This window comes from Sapajus apella, unplaced genomic scaffold (assembly GCF_009761245.1).
Source record: "Sapajus apella isolate SASKATOON/1434 unplaced genomic scaffold, GSC_monkey_1.0 scaffold133, whole genome shotgun sequence".
Taxonomy (NCBI): Eukaryota; Metazoa; Chordata; class Mammalia; order Primates; family Cebidae; genus Sapajus; species Sapajus apella.
This window is the reverse complement of record NW_022437073.1, coordinates 875599-889999: the sequence shown is the minus strand read 5'-3', so window position 1 is coordinate 889999 and position 14401 is coordinate 875599. Positions and strand designations below refer to the sequence as shown.

General features: G+C 38.5%; 1 protein-coding gene across 9 annotated transcripts in view; it reads right to left on the bottom strand.

The window, feature by feature from the left end:
- Positions 1 to 14401, bottom strand: part of CDC14A (cell division cycle 14A) — a 183884-nt gene that overhangs the window by 87924 nt on the left and 81559 nt on the right. For 8 of the 9 annotated variants that reach the window (XM_032262938.1, XM_032262945.1, XM_032262941.1 and 5 more), the window contains 2 exons: positions 6326 to 6392; positions 3509 to 3571 (listed from right to left, as the gene is read on the bottom strand). In XM_032262938.1, the coding sequence (XP_032118829.1) occupies positions 3509 to 3571; positions 6326 to 6392 (130 nt within the window). Of the gene's footprint in view, positions 1 to 3508; positions 3572 to 6325; positions 6393 to 7335; positions 7526 to 14401 lie in introns of those variants that run through there. The other variant, XM_032262944.1, reaches the window with a different exon arrangement.

Genomic DNA, 14401 nt, shown 5'->3' with positions numbered 1-14401 from the left:
TCATCATATGACTTTCATATTTCTAGTGGACAGCACTGCTTTAGACCCTGGAATTGCAGGAGGAAGATGGATATAACCCTTTGCACAACGGGCAGAGGTATATCTGTAGACTTTATACAACAAGTATGTCCCACATTCTGTTGACCTCATCATTAGTAGCATTTATAAGTAACACTCTAAGATTCCCTTTTAATCTCCCATAGAGATTCAGTCTCATTGGTTTAGGCTTTTTTTTATTTTGAGCCATATCATTTACTAAATGTACTTTAGTAAAAAAAAAAAAAAAGTGCCTTTGAAAAGTTGCATCTCAAACATCCCCTAATCATCTAAGTCTTACACTCTCACAAATTGCTGTCAACAATAAAATTTTACTTTGAGAGCTACACTACCTTCATTGGAATACTGACTTTACTGGAGCTAATAAAATGTATGAACTCAGCTATTCCACAAGTTCACCAAATATCATACTCACTAGAACAGGGCAAATAGCAAGAGAAATTCTGACAGGAAAGGACTGGGTCCACAGACTGTCAGGAAAGAGCTCCTTTATTTATTCATTTATTCCTTAAGCAAACATTTAAGAAATGCCTACCACCTGCCAATCACAATGGTGGTTTTCTGTTTTATAGGCTTTATGATAGAATAGATAAATCATTCTTTAAAAAGAAGTTGTTTGACAAAATTTTTCAAACGTTCACCAAAACTGACTGTTCCCCTCCCATCGCCTAGGTGGCCACTGTGAAGGTGAAGGTGTAACTCCTTCTTGTCAGATTTTTGTTTGTTTGGCTGGTTGGTTTGCAAGAAGAAAATTGTACTGTCTGCTTCAGGTTATTCAAGACTATTTTCAACCAACCCTCAGCATCACCACTGAAGTTAAGAAAGAGAGAGAGAGAGGAATAAATAAAACGTCCACTAGTTTTTTCCTTGAATTGTTCCTTCTTCTCTCACCCCCTCCAACACTCTCCCACCTCGGTCTCCCCTTTAATTGAAATGGCTTTAGTGTTTGGCCATATATTTAATAATCAATACAGTGGGCCATTTGCACTCTTCATGCTCATATACATGGGGCAGGGATCCAGGTCCAGGTTTTGGAGGGGGTCTGAAACTTATCTAATTTGAGAGTCCACCTTACAATAAATAATGATGAACACAAAATTGGGTATAGGACTCTAAAAGGTGCCCATACAAGTTGGGGGTTGAAGCCCACTAAAATTTAAGCTTCATTATCTTCAAAGTAAGTCACCTCTGGTCATATAATGTAGATACTTACATGTGTGGGCAAGGGAGTGTCTTATTATTGTCTGTTTTATTACCAAGACTCACTATATTAAAGCACTCTTCCGTATGCTTTCTCTTTAACAATCATTATAGAAATCATTCCAAGATAAGTGGTACAGCTCAATTCATTTTTTAAAATGACTGCATAACATTCAATGATTTATATGTACTACAAGTTATCTGACCTTCTTTCTTATAAGTACGTGTTCCCTTCATTTCTAATTATGGGATTTTAGAGGGGAAGGTTTTTTTTTTTTTTAATCTCTACTAAAAATGTTTTTATTGTATTAAAAATAACTCTCTTTGGGATTTTTTAATAAATTACATTAAATGTATTAATTTTGGGAAAAGTAGCAGCTTCATGATGTTTTAAGTCTTTCTATCCAAGAGCAAAGTATATGTTTTTCCATCTGGTCAATTCTATCCATAGAGAATTTGCAACCTAATAAGGCTTGTATGCAAATAGCCATGATATAAGAAAAATGGAAAGTACAAATTTAACACATGAAATTGGGGGGGAGGGGGCCAGGAGTACTCCAGAGGTGAGATCTAATCTGTGCAGGATTTTAACACAAACGAAATGGAGGAGGGGAAGGTGAAAGGAGATGGGTATCTGGGAAAAAGCAAGCTCAGCCAGGGAACAGAGACATTCAAGAAACAGTAACTAAGCAGTTCAGAGGAGCTGGAACACAGAGTACGTACAGTGAAGAAACAGGAGATGCGGCCAGAAGGGTAGGCTGGAGCTCATCAGAGCTAAGAATGCCAGGACAGGGGAGTTTATCCTCATTTCAGCAGAGACATGGGAGAAACAGCCAGTTTGGGGCCAAGAACAAGACAAGCAAGATGAGAACTCTATTTTAGGATCACTCAGGTGTGTTTAAGACAGCCTGGGAGGAGAAGGGCCGTGCTCAGTTAGAGAACTATTAAAATGACCGGTCCACAGGAAATGACATGAGACCTGAGTCAGAGGGAAGGAAGTGAGAACAGAAAGGAAAGAGAGATATAATTAATACATCCTGTGGCACCAGTAGAAGTGATCCAAATACTCACTAGGTTAGGGAGGAAAACAAAGCAACCTTTCTAGCCTTGAGCCTGGGTGCTCAGTAGGATGGCAATGCTGTAACACAGACAAAGCAGGGGACCATGTTCGGGTAAAAAGATGATCAGTTTCTTTTCAGATATGTTGCTTTTAACCTGGAAGCAGGATATCCAAATAGCTGTATTCTGGACTAGGACCCCAAATGTGAGGGCTGCCCTTATCTTACTAAGGGAAGAGATAAATTGTATTGTTACTCTGGGGAAACCCAACGTGATGAGTTCACATTCTGAGAATGTTGAGCCTACTCACGTTCACACTTAATCTTTCAGAAAAAGTTACCGACTTTTAGACTCCTCCTTATCCTACTCTTCTCCAACGTCTCCTTACAGTGTAACCCAGCTTGGAGATAGCCTTTGCCTACATTTTGAGCAGTCAAGACATTAGTCAAAAGTTTTGTAATGATGCTATGAGAAAAAAAAAAATTTCAGCCAACTTTTAGAACTAAATAAATTCAGCTATGTTTCAAAATAAAATTGATCCAATCAAAAATATAGTAAGGGGACTAGGCATGGTGGTTCATGCCTATAATCCCAGCACTTTGGGAGGCTGAGGCAGGTGGATCACCTGAACTCAGGAGTTTAAGACCAGCCTGGGCAACATGGTGAAACCCATCTCTTAAAAAAAAAATTAGCCAGGTGTGGTGGCATGCACCTGTAATTCCAGCCACTGGAGAGGCTGAGGTGGGAGAATGGCTTGAGCCTGGGGAGGCAGAGGCTGCAGTGAGCCAAGATTGTGCCATTGCATTCCAGCCTGGTTGAAAGAGCGAGACACCACCTCAAAAATAAACAAATACATAAATAAATAAATAAAACCTGAATGTTAAAAGTAACATAATTTTACTACCCAACCATACTTAGAAATTACTTTTTCTTATAACCTTAAGGTACAAAATGACTGTCAATTACGATTTGATAGGAGAATATATATAGATATGTTGTTTTCCCAAAATAAAATTTTGCTGACCCCTGATTCAAGGGAAATAACCAAGGCAGAAAGGACAAAACTAACCACTACTGAAAACCCCAGAATGCTTTTATTTAGCACACACTCAATTTGCAATATATGAGTGTGAGGAGGGAAAAATTAATCACCATGAAATTATGTTTTGTAAAAAAGTTTAAATGTACAAACCTCATAATGTTCATATTCATCCACATCAAATGTCTCAAAGTCAAAAAATCCATGTTGTAATCCCTAAAAGCAGAATTTGTATTAGTTTTTCCACGCAAAATTGATAAACTCTACTCATTATTTCTGGAACATCTACTTACAGAAATGATCCTCACTAATCTGGAGAGATAGCTTGAAACCTTTGATTTTTAATGCATACCTAGAAATCTTTTTATAACATTGGCTATATTGCATTAAGACTGTCTAAGAAACGGAACTAAATAAACACTTAGGATAACATGAAAAAAAGCCCCACAAAAGATACCTTGATTTCTAACTTACATCAGTTTTGTAAGTAAAATCATATGCATAAAACATGAAACAAAATAAATTTACAGTTAGAACCTTTCTATGACAGAATATATCATAGTGATTACTTCTTTGTTAGGAGAAGAAAAATCAATTATTCTTATGAGTTTTTGTTTCCTTTTAACATAAGGAGGTATTGAGCCCAAAAAAAAACCCTGCATTTTTTACCATATTTTTTTCCTTCCAACTCCTAAAACTCTTAATATTTCTACTTAATAGGCCCTTATGTATTCCTAAAACTCTAACTTGGGAGAATCCGTTTCATGAGGACAGTTTCTGACAAAGTAGAATCATCCTTGACTGCTCTTACAATTTAAAAGAAAAAAACTGATATTTTTAATCACAAAGAAAAACTTTATACTCTTTTTTGTAACTAATGACTTACAACTTTTAAAAACTATCCAGCTTGCTCAGATCTAATATTTTAAAGTGAACAGAGAGTCTTTTATTTTATAAATCATGAAGCTATACAGATTACAACAGAATACAAAACCACAGGTACATTTAAAAGTTACATGATCAAGTCATTAAAAATAGAAAAAGAACTAACAAGCCAAGCTCCAGTACGTCTATCAGTGTTTTTTCAAAACAAAGAACATGCAGCATCTGCATCAGAAACACTCAGGGTAATTCATACTAAAGAAAGACTCCGGGGCCCCACCCCAGGACTAAAATCAGATTCTCAGTGGGTAGGGCCCAGGATCACCATTTTCAGTACAGCTTCCCAGGTGATTCTTATAAATGCAAAATTCTGATAACACTGGTTTAAACAACCCCTACAGAATAAGCAGAACAAAGTATTTATATTAGTCCACCCTTTAAAAAAAATAAATAAATAAACTGAGTTCATCCACATGTACCTTTCCAGACAAAAAAGTTAGAAAAATATATAGGCTCTGAAGGACCCACTTTTTTTCTCTTTATTTTTAAAGTGTTTGCTTATGTCCATGTATAGTTCACATAACATGGAATATAAACTGTACTAGAACAATGCCAATACATCAAAATCAGAGAAGTGTGCTCCCTAAAAAGGCAAAAATGTGGCCATATTCTATAGGTTCTTAGAAGGGTACTACCAGTGCCACACAAAAATAGCCCAGAACATGGTGCGTTATGTAAGAGAACGAACATACAGGAAATGTTTCAGGTGCTTAAAGACATGCTGCACAATCTATCAGATCCTCCAAAATCTCATCTATCTTTGAGTTAACCCCAACATGTGATGAAACAAGTTTACACACCTTTCCCCTGCAACAGGAAGGATGGCACAGCTTTCTATACTGAGTTACTAAGTACCATAATAACAGGCAGGGATATTCCAGTGTCAACTCTTTCTAAATTTTTTAAGTGTTATAAAACAAATGGCCAGTACCAGATGGTAGAGAAGGCAAAATAATAACAGTGATATAAATAAATTATTTTTCCTTCAGGCATATTTTCTAAATGCTAAAATTAACATTTATATGTTGGGTAGTGTCTCCATAGAAGTTCTTAACTGGTATTACTGGAAGTGCATTTTGGCAATATCATTTGCAAGGGTGGGCTAGAGTATCTCTACAGTTGTTTAAGTGGAAAGAAAAGCATTTGAAAACTATTTTAAAGTCTGATAGGGTTTAAATTCATTTTAAATGAAATAGAAACCACCATCTATAAAACAGGTAACATATTGATCACATCAATTTTCTCAACTCAAAACACAGCAAAATCAGAAGAGAAACGAACTAGAATTGCTACCGATACTATATTTATAGTCCATGTGACATTGCTGTGTATGTCCTATGATCAACAGCTTACATAATATGTACATTCCTGACTGATAATAAATCATAGTTCTATGTTCGAGATGGAATTATGTACTTTAAGCCCTCACTAGAATTTACAGTATAGCTTGTATAACTTCTCAGATTGTGAGTTAATGTTTCTAAAACATGTTCCGAGACCTCTCAGATATCTTCTAGTTTAACTTCTCCATTATATACAGTAATAATTAAATAACTATAACTTGGTTCTCAAACTTTAGAGTGCATCAAATCACCTGGAGAGATTGTTCAAATACAGACTGTAGGGCTCCACCCCCAAAGTTTTTGTTTTAGTGGGCCTGGGGTGGGACCAAGCAACAGAGGAGACCAGTGGTTTAGATAACTTCCTGACTCTCCCACACCAAGATCAAGCCTGATAAAGAAGCTAAGCAACAAAGCAATGTCACATGCACTGCAGCTGACAGTGGTGATAAATCTGACCAGGAACACAAAGAGTTTACATGACAAAGAAAGGCCCCTTCTACTCTCTCCTCCCAGTTTTTCCTGGTGTTTGTATTTTACAAATCAATCATCCTTCAAGAAGTAAAAAGTCTTCTACTTACTGGCTCCCCTTTCTTCCCTCCAATAACAAATAAGGGCGTTGAGATTATTCCTTTCTCATACTTTTTTAAACTACTGTGTCAACTACAGAAAGGAGAATTGTTATTACCTTTCTGATTCCTTGCAAACAGTCGAGGATGGTGAGATTGTAAGTGCAGTTTCCAAAGGAAGCATCCCTGTAAACATAAATAAACTCAACATTAAATGTTGCATTTAGAACATTCGAATAATAAATTACAACACCAAAGTCGGCTGGAGATGTGCTTGTTTGGCTTCACAGCTATCAACATGATAAACTTATACCATACATTAGACCCTGCTAGTTAACTACGACAGCTTAACTGAAGCACTTCTGAAATTGCTTTAATCCAACAGGCCGATTTAAGAGCCTGCGTTCCTAAGTCAGACTGCCTTGGTTCCACTTTCAAATCGGTCACATACTGCATAGGAACTTAAGCAAGTTATTTTACCTCTATGATGAATCTTGGTCTCCTCATCTGTGAAATGAAGTTAATGATAATAGCTATCACTCATAGAACTGTTGTCAGATTATGTTGTTTTAAATACGTAAAGTCCTTCATATAGTGGCTGGTACATAGGAAGCAATTCATAAATACGAAGACTATTATTATTATTAAGAGTGAATTGGACGGTTTCATTAAGTAAAACATTCATCATTGCAAGAGGTATTCTGGCAGAGGAATAACCTCCTGTCAGGAATATGATAAAAACAAGCATAAAAAGATAAGAGAGACAATGTATGTAGGTCAACAGAACCTAGCAGGTGTTTTCATGGATTAAATGCCATCCCTCCCCTACAACAAAGAAAACGAAAGAAAGAAAACAGAAAAATGTAGTCTGGCTTCCAACATTCTCCTCTGAGTCACTGGGATCCATGAGAGCTTCTAACACACCATGAAGCACTCCTTCAAAAGGAGTGGGAACCTACTGTGGTGAAAATTGAGTGCTTCATACTTTATTTAAGTTTTTAGAGCAATTTAGCAGACCTGCTTTAGGCAACATAAAACTAAAGTATCAAGTTCAGGTCAGTTCAGCAAGAACTGGCACCAGAGCTTTAACACTACAGAGTTCCAAGGTGTCCGAGGTAGGAAACTTGACCTCAAGGCTCCAGGCTCTCTGCCCAGCCTCCCAGGGCTGACCCAAGAAACACAGCAGGCAGACACTGTCCAGATGAAGTCAAAGGCACACACAGCAACCACCAGGAAGGGGCCAGCAGGTGTTCCGAGGGGAGAACATAGTTTTAAGGGCTTTAAGGTATAATTAATATAAAACCAACTTTCACAACCATCCGAGGTCACTTGAGCCTATGGCTGCTAAGCCATGTAACTTCATCATCCTTGAGTTTCAGAATCCCAAGAGCGTAACATAAAATGAGTAAGTTAGCAAAGCAACTTAACAGAATGCTTAAGCCCCAAAACTTCAATTATTTCAAATATTTAAGTCTCATTTCAAAAGGAGGGTTCTTTGTTCTTTTTCTGAACTCACATGTCAGTGAAAAATAAAATAGCCCCCTTTTCAAATATCTTGTAAAAGTATAAACTATATGTTGGAAAGCAAATTTTAATGGGCTATGCTGGAGAAAGGAGTGACTAGGGATCTAAGAAAAATATTAGTTTATACAAACAACTACATATTCCTTGGCAGACACTTGTCTTTGGGGTTCAGAATCTCTGTGCCATGGACCCTCAGTGACCTGAGGAGGCCTGTGAACCCATTTTCTCAGAATAATGTTTTTAATGTATAAGCTAGGATTAACAGAAAACTATTTCAATTACATTTAAATAAAGTTATCAACATATTAAAATACAAATTTACAATACCCCAAAAGGTACTTTTTAAATTAATATATTATATAACAAGACCTAGTGGCAAGTTTGATAACCACCACTATAATTTTGAGGAAGGAATGAGCACAAATAATATTTTAAGAAATAACTGTAATGTGATATTAAATTGTCACTTACATTGCTAATGCTACTACAGTTTATTTATAACATTTATAATTGAATGTAATCCTATAATCGGTAAGGTAAGGTTAATAAAAATTAAGATATAATTTTTTTTCTCATTTAAGTTCACTGACTCCCTGAATTCTCTCCACAGACCTTGGGTTAAAAACTACTGCTTTACATTTCTTAAAAGGGGGTAAAATTTTCTTTGTATGTAAAAAGAATTTTAAAAATTACAAGAAGTAGAGGTATCCCTTATTCTTTCAAGTATATCTTCCCACGCCTAGACTCAGCTAAACAATTTCATTAATGTAAGTTACCAGAAAAAGTTCCAAGCCTATTCTTTCTGAATGTCTGCAAAGTATGGTGAGGCTCTCATGATACCTCCTACCCCACCACAGCCACAACGATTACCAGTGGCTAAAAGGAGTGCTCCGGTGACCTGGTGGTCAAATCTGCAGGCCTGCAAAGCTGGGAGGGAGAGTTAACATGCCATCTGACAGAACTAGGCAAGTCAGTCACCACAGGCTGCAAAGGCAAACAGAAGGTGACAAACTGAAATCTAACAAGGAATACAAGAGAATTAAGTCATATCCTCCAGATTGAGAAAGGAATTGGCATGCCTTTTTTGAACACCTACTGTGTCAGGTAATTTAGATGCATTAGCACACTTAATCCTCATGGCAGCCACATAGTGCCAACAGGTTCCCAAAATCTGCTCCGAAAGACTGGACAAGAAAGAAATGGCCTATTAGTGGCATGTGGCTCATACGTAGTCACTGGAGAATACTATAACAGTGAAAGGACACAAAAACATGTTATATATTCTCTGAGGGAAAAGGGAGAAAGTAAAGATGGAAGATTGAACCTACGCATCTACCAAACCCTATTAAAAGGAGATTTTTTTTTTCTTTGAAACAGGGTCTCACTCTGTCAGCCAGGCTGGAGTGCAGTGGTACGATCTTGGTTCACTGCAACCTTCACCTGCTGGACTCAAGTGATCCTCCAGCCTCAGCCCTTGAGGTAGGTGGGAATACAGGTGCAAGCCACCACACCCAGCCAATTTTTGTATTTTTTGTAGAGCCAGGGTTTTACCATGTTGCCCAGAATGGTCTTGAACTCCTGAGCTCAAGTGATACGCCCACCTCTGCCTCCCAAAGTGCTAGGATTAGAGGCGTGAGCCACTGCACCTGACCAAAAGGTGAATTTTTAAAGCCCCTTTAAAAAATGAAAATCAACAAAGACAAGGAGAATAAGAGAGAAGACAAAACAATAAAATTTTGAAAGCTGGGAATCATTTGGACAAAGGGTAAATAAGTTGGAAGACCAAGAAAACTGAACACTAAACTGACAATGAAAAAACTGAGAACCTGCTGGGTAATCCCAGCACTTTGGGAGGCTGAGGTGGGTGAATCATCTGAGGTCAGGAGTTCAAGGCTAGCCTGGTTCAACATGGTGAAACCCTGTCTCTTCTAAAAATACAAAAATTAGCCAGGCATGATTGTGGAAGCCTGTAATCCGAGCTACTCGGGAGGCTGAGGCAGGAGAATTGCCTGAACCTGGGAGGCAGAGGTTACAGTGAGCCGAGATCGCACCACTGTACTCCAGCTTGGGCCACAAGAGTGAGACTTAGTCTCAAAAAAAAAAAAAAAAAAAAAAAAAAAAGGAAGATGAGTAATTCTTTAGAGAAATCTTGTTTTAAAGAGGAGTCCAAACCACTACATTCTAGCCTGGGCAACAGCGCAAGATTCTGTCTCCAAAAAAAACAGAAAACAAAAAACTGAGAGCCAACACAATTAATACCAGGTAAGTCTTAAAGCCTAAGGAATTGGCATCACTGGGTTCTCCTGGAAATGAGGATAAAGGAAATGACTAAAAAAAGATTGAAAGTCCATTTAAGAGGCAACATTGCCTCCCATTTTGTAAGTCAAGCTTCCCTGTTGATTTTCCTCCACTCACCAATATAGTCAGAACCATCTCAAAGCAGAATGGTGGCCCACGGGGGCAGAAAAATACCTGCCCCACATGATGTTCAAACTTGAGTGGAAAGATCCCTTCTGAGGAATTGTTTTCACCTGCGTTGTAACATGAAATGGAGGTCAGGGGTTAGGAAAACAGCAGACTATTGGCCCCAAAAGTCCCCTCCGACTCTGAGGTTATACCCCTATTCTACACCATTGATCATCTCTTTATCTCTCTTCTGGATCAACAGAATTTAAACATTTTCAGGTTCCTACTGGCCATCCAAAACTTTCCTAGTTCCGCATCTTCCTTTAATTTCCACCCTGTTTGGACTACTCTTTAAAACAAGATTTCTCTAAAGAATTACTCATCTTCCTTTTTTTGTTTTTGAGACTAAATCTTGCTCTTGTCACCCAGGCTGAAGTGCAACGGCGTGATCTCGGCTCACTACAACCTCCACCTCCCGGCTCAAGTGATTCTCCTGCCTCAGTCTCCCGAGTATCTGGGATTACAGGTGCTCGCCACCAAGCTCAGCTAATTTTTGTATTGTTAGTAGAGACAGGGTTTCACCATGTTGGCCAGGCTGGGCTGGAACTCGTGACCTCAGGCAATCTGCCTGCCTTGGCCTTGCAAAGTGCTGGGATTACAGGCATGAGCCACCGGCCTCATCTTCCTTTTTAAAGTGTACGATTCAGTGGTGTATTCATAACGTTGTACAACCATCACCAGTAATTCCAAAGTATTTTTATCACCTCAAAATGAAACTCTGTACTCTTTTGCAGTCACTCCCCATTCTCTTTCCTCCAGCCCCTGGCAATACACTATTTTATTTTCTGTCTGTCTGGATTTACTTATTTTAAACCCAGAGAACATTGTGCATGCATCATCTTACCTAATAATATGTCAGCAACAAGTATCTCTCTACTTTCCTCTCTTCTCTTGATTCCTGGATTTTCCTTTTACCATCTAAACACTACTTCCAACCTTTGCAGAGTCATCCTTCGCCTCCCAGTCTTTAAAAGTCAAACCTTCTCATGGTTCAACTCCAGGACAAAATTCTTCTCACTCCATACTCTCTCCCTCTAGAGGAGGGTCTCTAAAACTTTAGTGTGTATTAGCATCATGTAGATAGTTCCACAAACACAGGCTGCTCCACCCCATCTCAAGTTTCTGATTTAACAGGCCAAAGGCAGGGCTTGAGAATTTGCATTTCTAACAAGTTTCCAGGTGGAGCTGAGGCTGCTCCTAGCAAGGAGCATATTTTGGGAATCATTGCCCTAGATAACGGCACAAATTATCACCTGTCTACCAATGACCCTCAAATTCATCTCTCTAGCACAAACTCATTCTTAAAGCTCAAAAGTAGCACAGCCACCCACCGACATGGCAATTCCACTTGGGTGTCTTAAGGATGTCTCAAACTCACTATATAAGAAGAATCTCTTGAATCTGCTCCCACCCCAAAAAAAAAACAACTACAACGATATTCTGGTCTTGCAGCACTCCGTCTGGGTAAAATCTCCCACAGTCACACAAGCTACAGCCCAGAAGTCCCACCTTTCTTTCATTCCCCTTATCCTATCCCTCACTATGCACCATTGGTTTTGACTCTTAAATATCTCTTGAATGCATTTCACTTGCCAATTCCACTTCCACTACCTTCCTACACCCACCCTTAGACTTTCTAATGGGTTTTCTTCACTGAAGCCAGTGATATTTTTAAAAGGCAATCTGATCCGGTCACTCTTCAGTTATTAACTCCTCACTGACTTTCCACTGATCTCAAGGGAAAGTTCAAATCTTCAATGTGGCCACAAGGCCTGGGGATATCTGGCCCCATCTTCCCTGAGTTTCCCAGGCGGCCACTAGGCTCTTCTCACAGAACCTGTTCATCTTCAAGTCACATGTTCTTCCCACTCACTCTCACCTTAGGTTACCCTCCTCAACCTTCAAACCTCAACTCACAGATTACTTGTCTTGGGTGGAAAACCTCCGACCCCACCCTGGCTAGAAGTGGGGTCAGAGATTTTCCCTAAACCTTTTTTTTTCCCATTAAATTTAACAACAGTTTGAAATTATAGCCTGGTGTGCTTATTTTCTTTCTCTCCCTCTCCCTCTATATCAGTCTCAAAGAAGGCAGGATCTATATGTCTTTTATTCACCATGTTTCCTTAGCAGTTGCATAAAATAGATATTCAGTAGATGTCTGTAAATAAAGGTTTAAATAAAGTAGCTTGGGAGCTCATACCAAGAACTATTCCTATAATATTCTATGGCCACTTTTGTTTACTCAAGTAGCCTAATGCCTCAGTCCTCACTAGCAAGAAAAGCTGTCTTCGAATTAACTCAAAAATCCCTTCTGTCCATTGAAGATCATTTCCTTCTGTTCTCTTTGCCATTGAGTATTAATTGAATAAAGCTAAAAAGAGTGATGCTCACTGTAGCATTCTTTCCTTTTGTCAAGTTTAAACATACTGGTGTATTCTAACCCAGGTGCTTTAGATAGGCTACAAAGACCTTTTAGGATTTAAGTCACTATAACAATGTGCTAAAAAGTTTGCATCCCCACAGTTTTCTTTATTGTAGTTACAGTTTCCAATTGTTTACTTAACTCCTAGTTTGCTTTTGTGTTCATTCATTCATTCATATATATTGAACCAAATATTGACTGAGTGGAATAAGAGGACATATATGTTTCCACCTCCTCACAGAGAGGGAAAAAGTTTGTACACCCCTTGCTACCTGGGAAAACTAGAGCTCTTACTCTTATCACTCATGATAGTTTTACCATGCATTGCATTACTCTGTTAAACAGGTCAACACAAGGCTGCTCTTGATTCAGGAGATAAGGTAATATCCAAACACCCAGGGTTTCTATTCATTCATCTCTGCTGAAGAAAAAAATCATTTGCCTCTAACCCCCAATATAAAAGACTAATGTTACAGCCAACCACTGTCTAGAGGCACCCAAATACAAACTTAGCTCAGCCTCATGCATGACCATCTAAACTGCGTCCACCCCAACAATTCTTTCTTCTTCTTCTTCTTCTTTTTTTTTTTTTTTTGAAACAGTCTCACTCTGTCACCTAGGCAAAAGTGCAGTGGCATGATCTTGGCTCACAGCAGCCTCCTCCTTCCAGGTTCAAGCAATTCTCCTGCCTCAGCCTCCCGAGTAGCTGGGACTACAGGTGCACACACCACTCCAGCTACTTTTGTATTTTTAGTCGAGACGGGGTTTCATCATGTTGGCCAGGCTGGTCTCGAACTCTTAATCTCAGGTGATCCGCCCATCTCGGCTTCCCAGTGTGCTGGAATTACAGGCATGAGCCACCGTGCCTGACCACAATTCTATCTTTCTAAATGTGATGTCTGGCATACTAGTCAACCGAACCATACGGCTATTACACAGTGATTATAAAAATCCACAACTATGACCGTAGGGGGAATTTGCAGTCAATAAATATTTCTTGAATGAAAAACTAAATCAATGAATATTTAAATAGAAAGAGCAACTGGGACTTTTCATTCTGTGTTTAGTGTTTATTCTGCAGAAAAACAGCAGGAGAAAAATTAAGTTTAAGAAAACTAGAATCACCATCCACAATTAAATGTTAAAAGAAAGAGCTTGATTCACTGGTGTCCCAGTACTGTCTTACATAGGCTCTCAAGAGTCAATTGTTAAATATTCAGAAATTTTAAGAGCCCAAATCAGCAGTGGTGGAAGTATTGTACCACAGAAACCAGCAAATACTTTTTACTTATAGAGCCACTTTACCAACATACAACTGCTTGTAATCTGAGAATCTAAGAAATCATTCAGAATGAAGCACCCTTATAAATATTAATAGTGAGAGATGAAACCAGAGATGAAAGAACATATTTACACAAAATAAGAAAGCATTTCTGGTAATGAAGCTATTCAAAGAAGAAAGAATGGAGAACAGAAGCACAGCGTCTACAATGTGGAGACTACACTAAAAAACACAAAAAGAGCTGATAGAAAAGGGACTAAGAAATATTGGAAATGACTGTAATCCACAATTATCTTAAGTTCATGATTCTCTAAATTCTCTGGGTAACAAATAATTAAGAGGTATGCAAAACTGCAGAGCAATGAATTGGAGATGATCATAAAGGTTAATACGAACCTTATTATAAGCACTGAACTGGATCCCATCCTCATAACCACCACAAGATGGTGAGCTTCTTGAGGACAGGAAACATGTCCTTTATGTGTTTTGGCCCAGAGTATA